The sequence below is a fragment of the Aythya marila genome (assembly GCF_965140915.1).
Source record: "Aythya marila genome assembly, chromosome: 18".
NCBI lineage: Eukaryota > Metazoa > Chordata > Aves > Anseriformes > Anatidae > Aythya > Aythya marila.
In genome coordinates this window covers 12,588,741-12,611,134 of record NC_139059.1, presented here as the reverse complement: position 1 = coordinate 12,611,134, position 22,394 = coordinate 12,588,741, and the positions used below count along the sequence as shown (strand labels likewise).

Genomic DNA, 22,394 nt, shown 5'->3' with positions numbered 1-22,394 from the left:
TTTGATGCTACAGCAGTTTTAAGAACTCACTAAGACATTGTGCCTAGAGGATGAAAGGTACGTGCATCATCAGCACGTCATGCCTTGTTGAAGGGACAATGCCTGTTTTGGTAACTCCACATGATTCAGAGAAGGAAGACGTGGATGTTATCACCACCACACATTGTGGCACTCTGCAATTGCAAATGCTGCAGATGTTCTCAGAGGAAGGTGATGTCCTGTCTCTGTCAGGAGTTGATCAGGCAATACAAAGCATAGTTATCATGAATTTTGCTTTTCAAACTAGTAGAATCATCCATGGATTTTCTATAACGAGCAAGGGCTCTATAGATTAAGCTAACAGAAGCCTTTTCATTCACTTATAAGAACAAATCATTTGATCATTTTGATCATTTGAAAACAACACAACCATAAGTAACTACAGAATTGAATTACAATAAACAAAACCACCGCTTCTGCAAAGTAATCTGCGGTCTTTATTCTCTAGACTTTGAAGCAGTTACAAAGACACTGCAGAAGAAAAGAGAGGTTTCACATTTTGTGCATCCCTCCGGCTACTTTTCTGCCACAAGACATCCTCACTCTTCCTCTTCTATCTTCTTGCTGTGAAACTCCCGGCTCTTTACTCGGAGCTTGTTGACCTGAGACTCTGCAATGTCAGCCCGCTCCTCGGCTTCTTCCAGCTCATGCTGGATCTTGCGGAATTTGGAGAGGTTGACATTGGACAGTTCCTCCTGTGTGGGGAGAGGGACTTGGTGGCAAGGAGCCTCGGGCAGGGGCTTCACTCCTCATACACCTGGGCCTTAATGGTCTGTGGTGATTGCCCAGAGAAAGCACAGACCTCCTGTTTCCTATCTATCACTGCTGACCCAGAACCCTCTCAAAGATCTCCTCATCCTCCCGTATTCATGATTCAACATCCACCCTCATACCCCTCTGCTGACCCATAAGCCTTCACACAGCCCTCCTTCTATTTCTATGATTCTTCTTGGAAAATGATTCTTGCTCCCACTCAAGTGATACTTACAGCCTCTTCAGCTTGTCTCTTGTAGGATTTCACCTTCATCTGCAGCTTGTCCACCAGATCCTGGAGCCTGAGAATATTCTTCCGGTCTTCCTCAGACTACAGTGGTTGGTAAGAAGGAAAGAGAGAGAGTTGGTTTTGCCAACACATAAAGTTAACAATTTCCGTTGGGGGTGATGTGCTGTGTGGAGGCTGTGGCAGGATAAAGAGCCTTCTCCCTTACCTGGTAGGTCAGCTCCTTCACCCTCCTCTCGTACTTGCGCACACCCTTCACAGCTTCAGCGCTGCGCTTCTGCTCAGCATCAACCTCCCCTTCCAGCTCCCGCACCTGCAATGAAAAATCTGTCTTTGGAGCTTCTCCGGTACCTCTCCAAGGGACATGCTCACTTGTGCACAAATACCAGCCCCACGCACCCTGGCCTCCAGCTTCTGGATTTGCTTCTTGCCTCCTTTCAGGGCCAGCTGCTCAGCCTCATCCAGACGGTGCTGCAGGTCCTTCACTGTCTGGTCCAGGTTCTTCTTCATTCTTTCCAGGTGAGCACTAGTGTCCTGCTCCTTCTTCAGCTCTTCTGCCATCATGGCCGCCTGGAGAAGAAAGAATCAAAGGCGTCTTGCAGCTGAAGACTTTTTTTTTTTTGGGGGGGGGCAGGGATACATCTACCATCATCAGTGAAAAGGGCCCCCAACTCACATCTGTGATGGCCTTCTTGGCCTTCTCTTCAGCATTGCGGGCTTCCTGGATGGTGTCTTCCATTTCACCCTGAATTTGGGCAATGTCTGTTTCCAGCTTCTTCTTGGTGTTGATCAGGCTGGTGTTCTGTTAATTCACAGAGCAGCTTAAATATATTATTTTTAGAAAGAAAAAAAAAAAAGAAAGAAAGAAAAGAAAAAGAAAAAGAAAAAGAAAAAGAAAAACATAACATTTTCACTTCTTTTGTTTAGAGTTCTGTTATTGGTTTGTATGAAGGGTATCCATTGCTGATAGTAGTTATCAAAGACTGATGATGCAATATTCTTATTGAAAAAATTAGAAGAGGCTTAATTTATTCCTTTTTTCAATTTATACGTTTGTTCAACCCTTGGACTTGCCTGGGTGTGGAGGAGCTGAACTCTCTCACTTGCATCCATTAGTTCTTGCTCAGCCACTTTCCTTGACCTCTCTGTCTGCTCCAGGGCTGCCCGCAGCTCCTCAATCTCAGCCTGCAAGAGGTTTGCTCTACGCTCCACCATGGCCACCTGCTCCTTCAGGTCTTCCTGTGTCCTGAGAGCATCATCCAAATGTATCTGTGTATCCTGTGAGTGAGGAAATAGAAAGTAGGAGGTGTATTTTTCCTATTTCCTATTCATAGAAACATGGAATCATTTAGGTTGGAGAAGACATCTAAGGTCATCCACTGCAGCCTTTAACCTAGCACTGCTGAGTCCACCATGAAACCATGTCACTAAGCTCACCGTCTACATGCTTTTTGAAAACCTCCAGGGATGGTGACTCAACTGCTTCCCTGGGCAGCCTTTTCCAATGCCTCACAAACATTTCAGTGAAGAAATTTCTCCTAATATCCAACTTAAACCTCCCCTGACACAACTTGAGGTCATCTCCTTTCGTCTTACCACTTATTGCTTGGGAGAAGAGCCCCACCCCCACCTTGCTATAGCCGCCTTAGGCTCCTATAGGAGTGCGATCAGGTCTCCCCTGAGCGTCCTTTTCTCCAGGCTAAACAACCCCAGTTCCTGCAGCTGCTCCTCATAAAATTTGTTCTCTTGGTCCTTCACCAGCTTTGTTGCCCTTCTTTGCATGTGCTCCGGCACCTCAGTGTCCTTCTTATAGTGAGGGGCCCAAAACTGAAGACGGTATTCAAGGTATGGCCTCATCAAAGCCAAGTTCAGAGGGTCAATCACTTCCCTAGTCCTGCTGGCCACATTATTTCTGAAACAAGCCAAGATGCGCTTGGCCTTCTCGGCCACCTGAGCATACTGCTGGCTCATATTCAGCTGGCTATCAACCAATACTGCTAGGTCCCTTTCCTCCAGGCAGCTTTCCAGCCACTCTTCCCTCAGTCTATAGTGTCGTATGGTGTTGTTGTACCCCAAGTACTGGACCCAGCACTTAGACTTGTTGAACTTCATACAGTTGGCCTTGGCCCATCAGTCCCACCTACCCAGATCCCTCTGCAGATACTTCCTGCCCTCAAGCAAATCAACACTCACACCCAACTTGTTGTCTGCGAACTTATTGAGGGTGCACTCGATCCCCTTGTCCAGATCATTGATAAAGGTACTGAATAGAATTGGTCCCAGTACTGAGCCCTGGGGGATTCCACTAGGGACCAGCCTCCATCTGGATTTAATTCCATTCACCACGACTCTTTAGGCCAGGTGACCCAGCCAGCTTTTAACCCAATGAAGCGTACACACATCCAAGCCATGAGCAGCCATTTTCTCCAGGAGGATGCTTTGGGAAATGGTGTGAAAAGCCTTGCTGAAGTCTAGGTAGACCTCCTTTCTAGCTTATCCCTTCAGAAGAGTTTGTAGCCATCCATTGCAGCACTCCAGTCGCGTGAACCATCCCACCATGTTTCTGTGATGACAAATGTTCTATTGTTTTCCTGCCTCACAATGGCTTACAAATCCTCCTGTTTCTTGTCCATACTGCATGCATTAGTGTGGATGTGCTTAAGTTGGGTTAGTCCTCCTGTCACATTTTTAGGGGAGAAGCCCTAATTCCCATATGACCATTCCCAGATACTTTTGTGATTTCTAACCTGACAGTGTCCTTTTAATCTTTGCCGTGACTTGACTGTCCATCTCCTGCCTCAGTTGGGATGGCAGTGCGCTGGAGCTTGCTACCACACTGTCTCATAACCACTGTCATACCACCCCCAGGCTTGTCTGTCAAGCCTGTTTTTGTACCTTTACCTCTTCAAATCTAGTTTAAAGCCCTATCAATGAGCCCTGCTAAATCCTGACCAAAGATCCTTTTCCAAAGGCTTGGAGCCCAGGTATTGATTTGCTGGCTGTTCCTGTTCTTTGCCTCATTATTCCCTGCCTCTGGAGGGATAGAGGAAAATACCACCTGTGCTCCCGATCTTTAACCTCCTTAACAAGTTTTCCTAAGGCCCTGAAGTCTCTCTTGATTTCCTTCAGACTTCTTCTTGGAGCTTCATCACTGCCTACCTGCCTATGTTCACATAGTTGTAGAACTGATACTGTACCAGATATTTTTAGCGATGTCAGAAAGAGGTGAATATGTTTGGTATTGCCATACCTTGAGCACTCCCTGTGTGTTTCTCAGGTTCTTTTGTGCCTCTGCAGCCTGGCGGTTGGCATGGCTCAGCTGGATCTCCATTTCATTCAGGTCTCCCTCCATCTTCTTCTTCAGCCGCAGGGCTTCATTCCTGCTCCTGATCTCAGCATCCAGGGTGCTTTGCATGGACTCCACAATTCTGAGGTGATTTCTCTTCAGCTGGTCAATTTCCTCATCTTTCTCTGCGATCTTCCTGTCAATCTCAGATTTGACCTGGTTGAGCTCCAGCTGGAGGCGCAGGATTTTCCCCTCTTCATGTTCTAGAGAGGCCTGAATAACAAAGAAACTGAATTTTAAAATCCTTTTAAAATGCTTCTTCCTAAAGTTATCTTCCAAATTATGTCTAATAAAATAAAAGGAAAGGGGCTCCTTCACTGTGGATGATGTACATACTGAGGCCAGACCTCCAGACCCAGTAGAAACAAAGAAGTGACATTTGTTTGAAATTCCCAAGCTTTTATCATTCACAGTGTTCCAAAGTACTCCAGTCTGGAAATCGGTGTTTATGGGCATGTACCTCAGCTTCCTCCAAGGCAGCCTGGATTTCAGATTTCTCTTGCTCAATCTGTTTCTTGACTTTCTCCAGCTCGTGGATCGCCTTTCCTCCCTCTGCAATCTGCTCTGTGAGGTCAGAAATCTCCTCTGCAAGGAAGGGTGAAACAAGGCATGGTCAGACATAGGGCATAAAGGAAGGAAAAGACCATACCAGCCACACGAACGTGACAGGTACCTTTGCAGACCTGTGGTCAAGGACCTTTGTGGAGTGGAGGACAGGCTGGCTTGTGAGAAAATACAGCCAGCAGCAGAGGGCTAGTGACTTACGCTGCAAGTTCTTGTTCTCACGCTTCAGCGTTTCCAGGTGGTCCAGGGACTCCTCATAGGCATTCTTCATCTTAAACAGCTCCGTGCTGAGAGAGCGAGACTCCTTCTGGGAAGCTTCCAGCTCAGCCTGTGTTTCCTCGTACTTCTGCTTCCACTCTGCCAGGATCTGAGGAGCAACAGGGCGTGAGTATGGATGTGGCAATTGTGAGGGGATGCCCTGCCCAGGAAGAACAGGGCCAGAGGCCAGAATACCTTGTCAAAGTTCTTCTGCTTCTTGTCCAGAGCTGCGCAGGCAGCATTTGATCGCTCCACGTCAATCATCAGGTCTTCCACCTCGTTCTGCAGCCTCTGCTTTGTCTTTTCCAGGGAAGCACATTTGGCGTTGACAGCTTCAACGTGTTCCTCTGCATCCTGCAGGCGCTGTGCCAGTTTCTTCCTAGGAAATGGTTAGCACATTTCCCAGTTAACAAAAAAAAAAAAAAGAGTATATCTTACTTTTTTTTTTTTTTTTTTTTTTTTTTTCTCAACAGCATGCTTTACCACTTCACAGTCTATACCCCAAATCTCTTGTCTTTTTTTTTTTTTTTTTTTTTTTCCTAAACCATACCTGTTCTCATTCTGCAGTTCTCTGATTCCTACACATTTTGTCCTTTTCATATTCCAACTCACATACATTACAAGATGCATTTGCCTTCCTCCTGTCATTCCACTCTAAGCACTGCATTGGCTTTCTTCCTGACAGTATTAGAGTGGTCTCCACAAATTTCTGTTGTTACTTTCTGCCAGCCTTCCCTGCTTTCTCCACATACTTGGCCTCCTCCAGCTCCTCCGTGCGCTGAATAGCATCTGTCTCATATTTAGTTCTCCATTGGGCCACTTCGCTGTTGGCTTTGGACAGTGCACGTTGCAGTTCTCCCTTGGCTTCTTGCTCCTCCTCATATTGTTCCCTGAGCAAGTCACAGTCATGGCGAGCAGACTGCAAGGCGTGGGCCAGGGCACTCTTAGCCTGAGGTGACAAGTGACAAGAGTATTTGGACATTGAATGGAAATGTCCTGATTGAAATGTTTTTGGACATTGATTTATTCTTCTATATGAAACGACAGCAGTTCTGGGAAAAGGCCTGGAAATTTGCAAGAGGATTAATTAACAGATAGAAGGGAACAGACTGCAAAGCTAGCATGGAAAGACTTGCCCTGTACTAGCTAAGCACGGTTTTCTCCCATGGTATTTTTGTAATCTCATAGGTGTCTGAAGTACCTCATGGTCAGGAGGAATCCAATGGATAAAACAGAATTTGGAAAGCCTCCTCACCTTTATCTCTTCTTCTAAGTGCCTCTTGAGTTCCTCAATCTGTTGGGTGAATGCCTGCTTGCCTCTTGATAGCTGAGAAATTAGAGCATCTTTCTCCTCCACCTGGCGTGAATATTCACCTGGGAAAGTTTGCAGATACACCGGACTTTCATTGCCACTGATTATAGTGTTGTGGGCAGTTGGGGCTTTAAGATAAGATATTTAGCAGTGTTTACAGAAACTTATGATCTTATGACAAACTTCTCCTCACAGGACAGCATGTATTGGACAGGCCATATGTCCAGAAGGCTCATTTCTACATTAACTCCCTGTCATTGTTCATTTGCACACTAGAGATGTGAAAGTCTCACCTGATTCTGTCTGCAGACGAGCTCTTTGAGCATTGAGGTCATTGACCATGCGTTGATGTTCCTCTTCTTTTGTCTTAACCTCACTCAGCTGGTCTTCCAGTGTGCGGCACATCTTCTCCAGGTTTGCCTGCATATAAACATGGTACTCTATCACTGTTACTCTTAAAAAACAACAACAACCAAACCAAACCAACCAAACAAACAAAAGTCCAACACACACAAAGAAACCTACATCATCAAGATCTGAGAAGGATTCACGGGATACAATGTGAAGAGTGTACCTTTGAGCACATACCCTTATAGATCTGTATTATACCTTGGCTTTGGAGACAGACTCCATGTTACTGGCCAAGTCATCTATCTCCATCTTCAGCTCACTCTTCTCCTTCTCCAGCTTCTGCTTGACTCGTTGCAGGTTGTCGATCTGCTCCCCAAGCTCAGCTGTGCTGTCTGCGTGCTTCTTCCGCAGGGCGGCAGCTGTGGCTTCGTGCTGCAGCGTGGCCTCTTCGAGGTCGCGGCGCATCTTCTGAAATTCTGCCTCACGCTTCTTGTTCATCTCAATCTGAGCTGCTGTAGCCCCTCCAGCTTCTTCCAGGCGCTCGCTGATCTCCTCCAGCTCCCTGGAGAGGTCAGCACGGTGCTTCTCTGCTTTTGCCCGAGAGGTTCGCTCTGCCTCAATTTCCTCCTCCAGTTCCTCGATACGGGCCTGGGGAAAATGCAAGACCCTTCACACTCGTGCCCTACTTGTATTGATGTCCTTCTGAAGGGCTGAAGGGAAGGACCAGAGGCTTGCCTGCAGCTCCTTGATCTTCTTCTGTAATTGCATGCCCAGGGCTTGCTCATCCTCAATTTTGCTCTGGATCTGGCTGATTTCAAAGTCTTTCCTTTGCACAAAGCATACAGAAACACAGTGTTAACATCCAAATAAAACTACCTAATAAATGCACCTGACCCACACTCAGGTGTCCCACAACCACACTTACTTCTTCAGTTTCTCATCCAGCTGCTGCTTATCATTTTCCAAATCCATTATGCTATCATGGGCCAACTTCAGGTCTCCCTCAAGTTTCCTCTTAGCCCTTTCAAGGTCCATGCGCAGTTTCTTCTCTTGCTCCAGGGACCCTTCCAGCTAAACACAACGACACCATTAATGCCAGGCAGGTTGAACTCCATACCTGTCCTGTCTCGCTGGAGGCACATGTGCTTACATCATCCACTTGCTGCTCCAGCTTGGTTTTAGCTTTGGTCAATGTATTGACTTTGTCCTCTTCGGCCTGCAGGTCGTCCAGTGTCTGCTGGTGGGCCTCTTGGAGGGCTTTCTTCTCTTTTGTCAGCTTGGCAATGGTCTCATCCAGGGATGCCATCTCCTCTGTGAGGTTTTTCACCTTTGATGAGAAGGAGCAAGTGTAATTAAAGCAAGTAGGTACAAGACTCCCATAATAGCGCAGTATGACTGATGTCTTCTGCCTCATACCTTGTTTTCGGTGGCATGTTTTTCCTTTTCAACCTTGGCCAAGGTTAGCTCCAGGTCATCAATGTCTTTCTTCAGCTCTGAACATTCATCCTCCAGTTTCCTCTTCTTGGCAGTCAGCTCAGCATTAATTTCTTCCTCATCCTCGGCCCGTTCTGTCACCTCCTTAATTTTGGCTTCCAGCTGGATTTTAGTTTTGATGAGCTGATCACATCTTTCCTCAGCATCAGCCAAGCTATCTGCTTCCTTGTGGGGAGATACAAAATATTTAAATTTTATAAATTTATATAATTCTTTGAAGTTTATCTTTTATCTCAGTAAATTGACATCTAAATTCTATATCTGGATTTGCACTTCCACACAAACAGCTGATCTATTTTTTCAATTTATTTTCTTAGGGGGAATAAAGAAAAAAAAAATGCACGTCTCTTAGAAATAAGGGTTGTTTTGTTTAGTTCTTTCAAAAAATGTCTAAAAGAATTGTGAGCTGTGAGGATACCTCCTTGCCTGACACTCCTCATCTCTGTTACTCCTTTCGTCAGTGGAACAAATTTACAGGCTTTTTTCCTTTGTACTAGAAATAGTACAAAGCAGCTTCCTTTTTGTAATTCACTTATGGTGGACCAAGTATTACATTGAGAGGTAAAGCTTTTATTATGTTCAGGATTAAAATGTCACAGAAAGAAGAATATCTCTTTTCTACATTCATTAAGCTTACTGCACATACTGTAGAGGCATACTTAGTTTCTAGACACCGTGCCTGTAGTTTTCAATGCTGATTTCAGCTTGTTCTCTATTCCTTCAGTCTTTGATATTTCATTAAGATAGCTTTGCAGTGAGTAAGTTTAATTGACAGACAACTTTAAAAGTAAGACAATTAAAACCAGTGTTTATTTTTCTCATTTGGACTAAGAAAAAAATCCTCAGCTTTCCCACTTTCTAACTCAAAACCCAGATCACTATGAAACTATGGGCAATGTGAATGTATTAGGTAATTTTAGTGATTTCAATGACTTAATTAGTAATTTTGGTTTTCTTTCTAAGATGGGTTTTGAATATCAAACACTGGTGGAATATATTTTTAAACGATACTTAATTTTTCTAGGTTTTTTTTGTTTGTTTGTTTTGTGTGCATGAGGTTCATAGGATATTACTAATAACACAACTACCATATGGCATGTGATGAAAATCCAGGTTGCAGATGCAAATAACTACAGTACCCAGAAGTGAAAGATTTTGCTTAGTCATCTGTTTTTGCTTACTCATCTTTCTTGTTCTGTGCTTTACTCAAGTCTAAAGAATACAGAGATATGAAGTGTCTACCCAGAGCTGCTTTAATTTTATTATACATACATATGTTCTTTAAATTTAGCATATGTGTTTTATATTTAAGGATTATAAACTAAAGCACTGCAGGATGGGCAGGGCTCAGAAAGCCTTTTCACTAGGAAGTGTACCTTTTCCAACATCTACCAATACCAGGCTGTTACTTTTCATCATCCCAGGGAATACTGAACTCTCCTGTACATAGTAAAACACCATAGAACAGCCCCAAGAGATTAGACTTCATTAGAAGATGAGCTTCATTAGGCTGAGAAGACATTTCTAGTCATATTTCCCACTTGAATGAATGAATGAATGAATGAATAACCCGTAGTTATCAAGAAGCTGATATATAATATTATAAGCATCAGTTTGGTAACTGATATCATAATATTACAAGCATTATAACTGATATTATAATATTATAAGCATTATAATATTATAAACATCAGTTTGAACTCTAGATTGCATTTCATGTCCAGAATGTATTCATGGTTTATATCTTGGTGAAGGAGGTACAACCGGCAGGACTCACCTACTCAGCTGTAGATAGTTTCTTATAAAGCAAGAGAACAGAGTTCTACCTAGAACTCCCTGCACTGGGTATCAAAGGACTCACCAGGCTACTGCCAGACATTATTTTATGCAGTTTCACAGTCAGTATGATGCACACCTCACTAAGTATCTGACATATAATCTTCTATAATCTCACCATCTGTTTGGGAAAGAGGAGCCTGAATGTACATAATCTTTTGCTGGGTGGAAATAAATGGAATAACTCACAGCTTGCACTTGGAGCTGCAGATCATTTTTCTCCTGAAGCAGAGACACCATTTTCTCCTCCAGCTCCTTCCTCTTTGCCTCAGATTTTGCAAGCTCTTCCTTGGTTTTCTCAAACTCCCCCTTCATGTTGGCCATCTCCTTCTCAGATTCTGCACTCTTCAGCAAGGGCTTGATCTTAAAGAACAGCTTCATCCAGGGCCAGTGCTTGACATTCATGAATGCACGAACGTTGTACTGGATGCAGAAGATGGACTCCCTGAAGCATAATGAAATTATACATTGATTATTTTCAGTGTGATGAATGGTGACGCTTTCCCCCAGAGGAAAATGACTCTAACTGAAGATGAGCAATGTCTACCTCCTCTCCACCATTCTCTGGTACTCCACTCTCATCAGGAAGCCCCTGCACCTGGCCTGTGTGCGAGTGATGAGCTGTGCCAGCTTCTCATCCCTCATCTCCTCCAGGAGCCCTAGCAGCCCAGCTTTGAAGAACACCTTGAGAAAGGGAACGTTGCAACACATCACTGCCAGGTAGAACTAGGCACAGGCACATAGTGATTGAGTCAGGAAGAGTTTGTACCTTGGTGTGACCAAATTTGTACTGGGTGTGATCCACATCAATTGACCCCAGAAGCTTCTCAGAAGCCTTTTTGCTATCAATGAACTGTCCCTCTGGGATAGCGCTGGCATTAAGCACCTTGTACCTGTGAAAAGCAAAAAAGCAAGATAAAGCTGAGCTTCCCAATCAACACACAGTAGATACTGATTCCAACCATTTTATCAACAGTTATTTTGGAGAATGTAGTCCAACCTGAATAAATCTAAATGAATGAACCAACTATGTTTTTATTATGCTGAGAAGTGCAACACTCTCACCTCTGTTTAAAGTCTGCATAGAGGACTCTGCTGGGGAATCCCTTCCTGCAAATTCGTATCCCTTCCAGCACACCATTACAGCGCAGCTGGTGTAGTACTAGTTCATGTTCCATGGCACCTAGCAATTTAAAGCATAAATACCAGTTTTCAGCATAGAAGCGAATGGCTGTGCCAGTGGAAAATCTGTTTCTGCTGGATTGCCTTACCTGGTGTTTTTGTTTCATTTGGTATGATGCAACGGACAAAATGGGGGTGAGTGCTCCGTAGATTGGTCATCAGTTTATTTAAGTTCTCCTGTGGGACCACAATATGGTATGCGTTTAAAGAAAATCTTCGGTTCTCACTACTAGGTTCCTTGAACTTGTCATTAAAAGGTCATGCACCTAACAATGGATATGCACTCAGCTGAAAATTCTCAGCTACATAATAATGGTAACACCTCAATCAAAGTTCCCCTCTAAATATTGAAAACCATCTGCCAAGATAAGATAAAATGTTGCTTTTGACACAATGAGAAACAGAGGTTGTCTACTTCATAGTTTTACCAAAAAAACTTCTTCTCTTTTCTTTTCTTGACTTAGTACTACAGTCTTTTCTGATGTAAAAAAATCCAATTTTGATTTTCAAAGATAAAAACATATTGAATTTTTACTTACCCGAAAAAGAGCTGAGACAGTCTGGAATGAAGAACCCTTTTTCTTGCCACCTTTCTTGCCACCACCACCACTAGCCTCTGATAAAGTGAAGATAACAATATATTTTGGTTTTTGGACCATTCATGATTCTACAATTTTGCATAACCACTGTGCACCAGAGTGTTGACATTTCAGAGAACTGACCTGCTTCTCCACCAGCAGAGGCAAAGAGTAAGGCCAGTGTCTTCACTGATGACTTCTGGTACAATCCAATGACAGTTTCATTCAGGGGATCCTTGTTCTTCTCAAGCCAGCCAGAGATGTTGTAGTCCACTGTGCCAGCATAGTGCACAAGTGAAAAGTGGGCCTCAGCCTTGCCTTTACCAGGCTTGGGCTTCTGGAAGTTGTTGGACTTGCCCAGATGCTGGTCATAGAGCTTGTTCTTGAAAGAGGTGTCAGTTGCCTTGGGGAACATGCACTCCTCTTCCAGGATGGAAAAGATGCCCATGGGCTATGAGAAACAGCAACAAAAAATAGAGTTAAATACAATTCTGATTTCATAAGGAGACTAGAGTAAGGCATAGGAATTTTAGAAATTGATTTTTTTTTGTTGTTGTTGTTCTTTTGGACATACATTTTTACATGAAATGTGATTTGAAGTGTCTGAAAATAAAATTCTGATGGTTAAAAAGGAGATTTTTATTTTTGCATTAAGCCTTTCTCACATTAACTTCATGTAGACAAAGGTGCCTAACTAAATTTAACCTTTGTTCAATAGATCAGTAGGTATTTCAGATGCTTCCTGAAATCTTATTTTTGATGAGGTATCTTTCTTCTCATTCTTGTACATAATGTTACACAAAATAGTGCTGGCTCACAGCTATGTTTTTATTCAGCATTGTTAATCCAATACCATTTTTTTTATATGTACATCTCTGATTTTAATTACAAATTGCATTTCTGAAATCACAACATTAATATTGAGATCATAATCCTGATCCTGAATATTGTGCCTGAGTTTCTGAAAAGAGCTCTTTCAAAATCTTTGCACATTAGAAAATACATCTGCAGAGAATCCTTGCCATCAGATTATGTGTGATCACATTTATTTTTCTATTTCCAGGCAGGTAAAACTACAGGTCATTTAAAAAAAATGTATATTAATGTACTTAAATGATAAGATGAATGCACCTCATTCATAACCTAATCAAGTCCTTAGAAATTACTTAGAAATCTGAACTAGAGCAAAAAAATGAGGTAAAAGCCTACAATTCTGCCACAAACAAGAAATAATATTTTAAACACAAAGAACGTACTTTTTCAATGAGCTCAATACAAGCAGCCAAGTCCATCCCAAAGTCAATGAACTCCCATTCAATTCCTTCCTTCTTGTACTCCTCCTGCTCCAGCACGAACATGTGGTGGTTGAAGAACTGCTGCAGTTTCTCATTAGTGAAGTTGATGCACAGTTGCTCCAGGCTGTTGAACTGCTCAGTGCAAAGGTAAGATTTACTCATACTCAAGATGCAGCAATCTCTGTAATGCTTTCTCCTGTGTACTCAATCCCACACAGGAATGCCCAGTGAAAGATTTTAAAAGATCCCATTCACTTTTTTTTTTTTTTTTGGGTTGTTCTTTTCTACCTGACTAATGTTTACATCTATCACTTATTTTTAAATCAAATTCCAAAATAATTTAGTAGTCTTATCCCTAACAAGGTTTTATGTATGTTTTCCCATTGCCCTAACAAAAAACATTAGATGTTACAAGTGTTTTCCAGCAGTGGCCTGCACTCAGGTTCTTTATCTAAAGTTTTATAAAAAATTGTGTGCCTGCTTTTTATGCCTGCACTAAAGGCAGTCAATAATCTCTTCCTATTGGAATCGCCCTATGGGTCTTCGGAAGCAAAGAGTATACATTGCCTTCTTTTTCCAAAGCCTTGGGATAAATCTGTGTGGGACTTAGGTCTAATTTTCTGTTTACACAATATGTGATACTGTATCATTGGTATCTTTATACAACTTGTCAGATGATTTTTTTTTCAATAATATGCTCAAGCTATTGAAAAACTACAGCATTTGTGGTAATTATATAAAAAGCAGTTATTTTCCCCCTTTATACTACAGAAAGCTATTACATGAAAAATCTTTGAAGATTGTACTTTTACCTGGTGTAAAATCAATGACATATTCAGAAAAGGCAAGCATTTCCACACAACTGCAAATTTTCTGCTTTTGCAATAATTTTTTTTTCACTTTTGCAATAAAAATATATATTTTCCACTTTTTCTGCAATAAAATATGAACCCATATTTGAAATTGTAAGTGAATGGCATGTTTTCAAAAAGAAACCAAAAACCCCCAAACCATAATTCTCTGCTTTATCTTGACCCCTAATTGCCTTTTGAAGACTTTACTATGATTTCTGTGTTCCTTACATCAAAGATCTCGAAGCCAGCAATGTCCAGGACACCAATGAAGTACTGTCTGGGCTGCTTCGTATCAAGCTGCTGGTTGATGCGAACAACCATCCATAAGAACATCTTCTCATAGACAGCTTTTGCTAGAGCACCCACTGCATTGTTCACCTAGAAGAAAAAAGAATGCAGCAGAAGAAGAGCATCCAGAGTAAGACAGTAAATCAAGCCAGAGGTACCCAGTCACCAGCTGTTTGTAACCTGCTGCACAGTTTGACCCTTGGTCACATATTCATTCCCAACTTTGACTCGGGGGTAGCACAGTGCCTTGAGCAAGTCTGCTGAGTTCAAACCCATCAGGTAGGCAGCCTTGTCAGCAACTATATGCAAAGAGAGAGAGAGAGAGAATGGCAGAGAAGTAATCAGTGAACAGTGGATGTTCTCTAAGAGCTAAGTGCAGAGGTACAAATTCTAAAACTGCAATACTGCGGTAGCCTGAAGGGAAATTTAGAAGCATGATTACTATGGAAACTGAGATTATGTTTTTATAAAAGTGAATTTGAGCAATGTGCCTGACCACCACCTGCCAACTACTTTACTGTTTCTCTTATTGACAGTTTTATATTTTATTAATACCTTCTGTGCCATCTGGCTCTGCCTGCTCCTCTCGCTGTTTCTGCTTGAACTTCAAGTTGCCATAGTGCATGACAGCCCCTGTCAGCTTGTAGATGGCAGTTTTTTCATCAGCAGTGAAACCCAGGATGTCAATGGCACTCTGGCAATAGATTCAGTGAATGTAAATGCCACATATATTAAACGTATCAAATCAATTAATAAAATTTCTATGTGTAACTTACATCAGTAGCAATCAACTCCTCTTGGTCGTTAATGCTGGGAACAGTGATCTCACCTTGACTAACAAATTGGTAGTCATATGGGTTGGTGGTAATGAGAAGCATGTCTGAAAGCAGAAAGAAGAAAGACGCAGGCTTAGTGTTTTCAGCTAGGTAGTAGGGGGAGCCATTGCTCATTAATCATCCTCAAAAAGATATAATGATCCTTCCTACCAATCAGCTCTGGCTTCTTGTTGGACATGATCTGATAAAATATGTGGTAGCTTCTTTCTGCCTTGAGCTGGAAAGTGACTCTGGACTTCTCCAGCAGATCTAACAATGAAGGCAGAAAGAGTTAGGCACATGACAGCATATGGAAGGAGGAATTTGGGAAGAGATGTGATCATGCCAGGAGATCACTTACAAGTTTCAATGTCAGCAGAAGCCAGTTTGCCTGTGGCCCCGAAGTGAATTCGAATGAATTTGCCCTTGAGAGGAAAAGAAAAAATGTATGTTGAAATTTCACTAAGGCCACAAGCATGTAACCATACAGTCTCCATACAGGTTTTCAACTTAGAAGATCTGTGAATTTGTTGTCCCCCCTCAAACAAACAAACAAAAACAAACAGAAACAGAACAAAAGAAAACATAACACACATACAAGAACAGTGAAACTAAGAGACAGCTCTATGTTGGCAACAGTAAGATAAAGATCTGAGACAAGTTATTGTTATTCAGTTGATATCCTGATTGAAGAGGAGCAAGAAAACCACTAAAGTAGACATTTGTTAGCTCGTTTGTGCCTGAGTTTGAACAGATGTATATAGAGAAAGCCCAGATGCAGTGGATTCAGTCCTTAATGAGATCGGATGCAGTGAAGGTCAATTTTAATGGAACACATGTAAGTGTTAAAATGAGTTTTTGGATCTTGTAGAACAATGGAAGGCAGCTTTTCTTTTCTGAACCATGGGCACAGGGACAATGCAATAGAATGCAAAACTTAAAGCTGCAACCGTGAATTGGTATTGCAATTTCTTAAGAACATTCACAGCTTATCTAGTAGAATTTACTAATGGCTTTCTGTAATTAAAAAGATCAAAAATATGTGTCATAGAGCAGTTAAGTTTGTTATAGTATGTCTGAAGATACTCTTGTCACTTTCCCTTCCCAGGCAGCTCATATCAAGGTCTGAACGGTTAAATTACTAAACCTGTCCAGTTCTATATCTAGCAAAGTCAGATTAATATTTTGTGGATTGGATACAGGCAAATTCTTTCCTGTATGTTAGTCTCTTCCTTCCTCTCTCTCTCCCTTTCTTCCTTTCTTTGCATTATATAAATGTACACAGCTTTGTATCTATAGTCTGTATGACAGATACTAGGAGTTTATATATACATTTATAAATTCTAAATAACAAATACATTTACACATATTTAAATGATCACTCTTTGTACATATTTGTTTGCTGTGCTACACTTCTACAGTTAAACAGTTAATTAGACAGATATTTTTTAGTCAAACAAAATATGAGGAAAATATGACTTCAAGGAATAAAACTATCCTACTATGTCACTTCAGAAGTGACAGGTTCTGTTCGGACATTCTTGTTCATCAATAAATGTCAAAATCTCTTATCAAAAACTTACAAAGCGTGAGGAGTTGTCGTTCCTCACAGTCTTGGCATTACCAAAGGCCTCCAGCAAGGGGTTGGCGCTGATGATTTGATCCTCAAGTGTCCCCTACAAGATGATAATTGTACATTTACAGTATTTAATTCACTCAGCAATTATGGGCTGAGTCTTGAGTCTGTCTGTCCGAAGAGCTCACCTGCATTTTGCCAGGCTGCTCCTCCTTTTTCTTCTCCCCACTAGCTGCAATTGTTGCAAAGTATTGGATGACACGCTTTGTGTTCACAGTCTTCCCTGCACCAGATTCTCCACTGTCAAACCAGACAGAGAATCAGATAGTGTGTGGTCCCTGGGCATGGGGCAGCCCTGCAAGGACCCCAGCAAGGAGCATACTTACGTGATTAGGATTGACTGATTCTCACGGTCTGTGAAAGAGGCAGAAAGAAGTAGACATTGGAAATGAAGAACAAAATAAGATTGAAAATTAGCGCAATACATGTAAATTATACTCAGAAAAAGTATATATATATTTTAACTTCCTTTACTACTAATAGTTTTTTCAGTTTGCAAAATAATGCTTTCCTATGAACACTGAAAATCCTTGAACAGACTTGTGTTTTTTTCTCACTATACTGTTATGATCTTTTTTCTCCTGCATAGTAGAGTGAATGGTTTCCATTTTTATTTTGTTACTTCTGCTACACAGATTGTGTTTAGAGCAGAAGCAGAATTTTCAAATAACATATGGAGTTTGTACCCTGTTCCCTTTCAACATTTCATTATAGGCATAACTATATTCCTTTCTCTATCTGCTCCATTCTGCTTATTGTTTTTCCTAATATGCTAACTACCTATGGCATTAAACCTCCTCTTTAGAAATACTGATGTAAAATGACTGTTTAAATATGCAGTGATTAATACTATGTCTGAAATAAAACATACAAAAAATAAAAACACACACAAAAAACCACCAACAACAAAAACAAAAACAACAACAACAAAAACAGATGTGTTAATATAAATCAGCATATTTATCAGGAAAATTTTCTGCTTACATTTAAAACATCTTTTAAGTAGAATAACTTTGAGAACCACTCACCAGTCAGCATGAACTGATAGGCGTTGTCAGAGATGGAGAAGATGTGTGGAGGGGCCTCCTGGCGCTTTTTGCCTCGGTAGGCCAACACCACCTCCGGGTTGTACACCGGCAGCCACTTGTAGGGGTTGACAGTGACACAGAAGAGACCCGAGTAGGTCTGAGAGGAAGGGAGACAGCACGTTGGTTTCTGCTCAGCTTGGCACAGCAGGCCTTCCAGCTACCCAAAGGAAGAGAGCTGCTGGTACTTACGTAGATCATCCAGGCTGCATAACGCTCTTTGAGGTTGTACAGCACAGCAGGTTCGTGGAGGTGGGTCATCATGGCCATGTCCTCAATTTTGTCATACTTGGGAGGGTTCATGGAGAAGATTTGATCTTCCTTCACGGTCAGAGTCTGCCAAGAAAATGAAAGATCAGTGTATGTCAGCTTACAGCCCAGAGTGGGAATCAAATGGTGTCTTTCAGCCTTGTTTTTCACTCACCTCTCCACCTTCAGTCTTGACAGTGACCTTCCCTGATTCTTTGCTCTGGATTGTCCCTTTTACAAAGGATTCCTTTGGATGTACCACAAAGACAGATGATTTGGCATCAAAAGGCTTGTTCTGAGCTTCAATTCTTTCCTTCTCTGACTTTCGGAGGTAGGGAGCTGCCTCCCCAAAGATGGCCATCTCAGAATCTGAAGACATGGTTGATCGTTATGGAGGGGCTTGTCAGCAGAAAACACTATGAAAGAGCAGATATATTGTCCAAATGAGTCAACAATTTTTGTTGCCCTTTGGTTTATTGGAAAACTTACAGAGCATTATAGAAGGGTTTGCCTGAGAAGAATCTCAGGCAGTTCTCTGGTCTATCTTTTTGTTCAATACACATCAAATCAAGTTACTCAGAGGCTTTTCTGGTGAAGTTTTGATTATCTCCAAGGATGGAGATTCCTTAGTCTCTCTGGATACCCGTTTAATATTTGACCACCTTGATGGTGACTTTTTTTTTCCAAATACCTGATCAGAATTCCTATTGCTACAACATGTGTTTGTTGCCCCTCATCCCTTCACTCTGCACACTCAACAAGAGCTTGTTTCTTTTTTCTGTATAACCTCTGTTTGTTGAAGAAGACAAAAAGAGTCTTTATTTCCACGTCCAGAGTAGACAAACCTCAGTCCTTCAGCTTCTCTTGAAGGACCCTAGAGAATAGCATGAAGCTGTACTGGGGCAAGTTCAGGTTGGATATTAGCAAAAGGTTCTTCACCAAGAGGGTGGTCAGGCACTGGAACTGGCTCCCCACGGCAGGAAGCCCCAATCCAGTAAGTTAAAATACTGCATCACCAATTATTTCCTTGTATGCCAACTGTTTCTGGGAATAATTATACCAAAAATTTATCAGCCTCAGTTCAAAAATTTACAAATCAATGATGAATATCTAAATGCAGTACTGAGTTCCCAATTAAACATTGCATGCCTAGTAATAGAAAGCACCTGAGTTCCTAGGTAGTTGAACAGACAGGAAAGTTGTTTAGATGTCATGTTAGGACTTTTAGTTACCTAAATGAACCAATCAAATGTCATAACTTCACACAGTTCCTAGTAGCATGCAGAGCCTCCATTTTACTCAATTTATTTTCAGAGGAATAGAAGGACATCTCTTTGTTTGTTTGTTTTTTTAAGTATGTGAGTTGTTTTTTACATTTTTGCAAGTTTCCTAACATAAGAGTCACATGCAGATTATAACCCTGTAGTATAGGCTGATAGGTATTTTCTTAGCAATTTCCGACCAATATACACTGTATATCCTATACAGTAATACACATAGTTTATTGCAAATTTGTAAGATTTTGCAATCAGCTGTTCTATCAGCTCCCTTTATCTAGCTGGACTTCCTGCCAGAACAGATCATTTACTTCACTGATCCATAATTAAACATGAGGAATCCCCAAGAAGCATTTCCCAGCATGGCATCAGTGGCTACTGAATTCAAGCAAAGACACTTTGGAAGGCTTGCTTGTTATGAGCAGCCTACCCAACCTTAAGCATGCTGTATTTACCATAACAGAGCAATGTCCAGGAAAACAGGGCATATTGCAATTGCCTACACAATTGTACAGAAATCTGCCACCACAAAATAACAATTCTACAGTAATATGCCACCTTTTCATATGTCACTTAAATATGTGTAAATTAGGCTCTTACCTCTTATGATACAAGAAGATGCCTTGCAGGCTGGAAGATGATCCGTGCTGTAAAGCAGAAATGGAAAATGCAGATTTCTCATTATTGCTGCACAGGACTTCATAAGCAAGTCACAAATTTAATGTACAAATGTGCATTCTGTCACAGACTTTAAATGCTTGCAGGCACACATATTTACACCAGGACTGCAGGAATGAAGTGGGACAAATGGACTGCAGACATGCTGTCCATTTCTGCTAGTCACAGACACTCACTTACCATGAAGTTTTCTCTGAAGACAGGACTGCCCAGATTCAAGGACTCTTTTATAGAGTCTGGTCAGCACATGCTACAGATGCCTCCTCTGTCTTTGGGCAAAGCATTTTTGGCAAACCTTGTTTTTGGCAAAACATTGTCTGGCAAACTGAACAGACTGAAAACTGGAAAGTGATGTTGCTAGATATAATTAGAAAATTTTGGTCTCTCACTAGCTATGTGGATAAATCTCCTATAAATAATATGAGAAGATTCATAGGGGCGGAATTTCAGCTAATGCTGACTAGAGGGATGAGAGTAACAGCTATTAGATGTAGGCCATGGATGCTCCATGATGCCGAGCAAAGGCAGCAGGAACAAACATTTACTGGGCAAGCACGGTGACATTTGGGTGCATACAATAACCTTTTTTTGAGGCCAGCAGAAGTCTAATAACAGCTGTTCTTTTACAGAGCTCTCCAGAGACAGATCTTGGATATGAGATGTGTATTTTTCTGTTGGCTGCCCTGCTTATCTATTTAATCAGATTATTAAATATTACTATGCTTCACTTCTTCCAGTTATAAAATAGCATAGTGTGTGAGGTAGAATAGACACTTTGAACCAACTAAGTGTTCATTAAGCATGATCCCACCTCTGGATATAGATATAAATATAAAATAACATTCCTTTTTTTAATCTTCCAACGTCCTGGAAATCTTGAGATTACAGATTCATGGTAGGACAGATGACTGTGGTCAGGAGATTTTGCTAGATTTTTCTTCCTTTGATTTAATCACTTCAGGACCAATTTTACTTGCCCTCTAGCAATGGGAGTTTTAGTTTAAATGAGGTTCTTGAAAACTATTTTCTTTACTTTAATGGTGCTTATTTCCCTGTCCACCCATTGTTCTGATAATAGAAAGAGTCAGTAATCACTCTCCACATAACAAGGCAAAAAGTGGTAATCTATCTAATCTTTCTTTGTATGAAAATTATTATTTACTTAGCATTGGCTTTGTCATTCTCCCCTATAATTTCCAAGTTCTATCTTCTCTCTTTTAAGATTTGATGATATGCAATGTTAATATTGAACCTCCACATATCTGATCGCTAACCATCACTATATAAGATGGAATTGCTTTTCCTAAGTACATAACTTTGCACTTATCAACATTTTCTTGCCCATTGTAAGCATCATGACATTCTTCATGGCGAGGTGCCAACTGAGAACTTATGGGTAAGGATTAAAGAGAAGATAGGTAAGGGTGATACTGTAGTGTGTGTGTGCTATAGGCCACCTGACCATGCAAGAACAAGAGGATGAGAGCCTCTACAGGCAGTTAGGAGCAGCTCGGTGTTTGCAGGCTCTGGTCCTCGCAAGGGTCCAATGCTCCAACTCTGTGACAAGGCCTCTTTGCCAGGTGCTGGCCCTGAGGGGGACCTTCCTTCATCACCGCTGTGTGCCAGCTGGTGGTGTCAGGATGCGGAAGCTGTTCTGGGTCAGCCCAAAGACGGACTCAGAGCAGCATCTCTCTGGCAGTGGCCAGAGAGTCATTTGACAAATCCTTTCCTTCTGTCTCTGGCCACATGGTAATTTCACTTGATGGACTTCTTGTGCAGGTGAGGTGGTAGAATCACAGAATCATAGAATGGTTTGGATTGGAAGGGATCTTAAAGACCATCTAGTTCCACCCCCCTGCCACAGGCAGGGACAGCTCCCATGTGACCAGGTTGGTCAAAGCCCTCCCTATCCAGCCTGGCATGGAACACCTCCATGGACAGGGCATCCACAGATTGCTTCTCTGGGCAACCTGTTCCAGTGCCTCAGCACCCTCACAGTAAAGAATTTACTCCTAATAGATAATCTTAATCAATCCTCTTTTAGTTTAAAGACATTGCCCCTTGTCCTGTCACTACAATCCCTGACAAAGAGTCCCCCCCTAGCTTTCCTGTAGCCCCCCTTACGTACGGGAAGGCCACTGTAAGGTCTCCCCAGAGCCTTCTCTTCTCCAGACTGAAAAACCCCAGATCTCTCAGCCTGTCTTCATAGGAGATGTGATCCAGCCCTCTCATCCTCCTCATGGCCCTCCTCTGGTCT

General features: G+C 41.8%; 1 protein-coding gene across 1 annotated transcript; it reads right to left on the bottom strand.

Moving 5' to 3' along the window:
* Positions 1-578: 578 nt before the first annotated feature.
* On the bottom strand, positions 579-20,096 carry LOC309885337 (myosin heavy chain, skeletal muscle, adult-like; the record flags this gene model as incomplete). The annotated part of the gene is made up of 39 exons (XM_082775185.1): positions 20,060-20,096; positions 18,358-18,598; positions 18,126-18,269; positions 17,877-18,033; positions 17,175-17,202; positions 16,977-17,088; positions 16,796-16,888; positions 15,574-15,637; positions 15,384-15,482; positions 15,174-15,277; positions 14,953-15,091; positions 14,578-14,696; positions 14,338-14,487; positions 13,217-13,387; positions 12,105-12,411; positions 11,922-11,998; positions 11,472-11,559; positions 11,266-11,383; positions 10,970-11,093; positions 10,748-10,884; positions 10,390-10,645; positions 8,287-8,529; positions 8,021-8,197; positions 7,796-7,941; positions 7,606-7,696; positions 7,129-7,518; positions 6,813-6,939; positions 6,463-6,581; positions 5,960-6,156; positions 5,403-5,586; positions 5,151-5,316; positions 4,846-4,970; positions 4,290-4,598; positions 2,114-2,317; positions 1,716-1,841; positions 1,439-1,609; positions 1,248-1,352; positions 1,028-1,123; positions 579-734 (listed from the first exon to the last, which is right to left on the bottom strand). The coding sequence occupies exons 2-39, from the start codon at positions 18,559-18,561 to the stop codon at positions 579-581; spliced, it is 5,823 nt and encodes a 1,940-aa protein (XP_082631311.1). The 5' UTR covers positions 18,562-18,598; positions 20,060-20,096.
* Between the last annotated feature and the right edge of the window lie 2,298 nt (positions 20,097-22,394).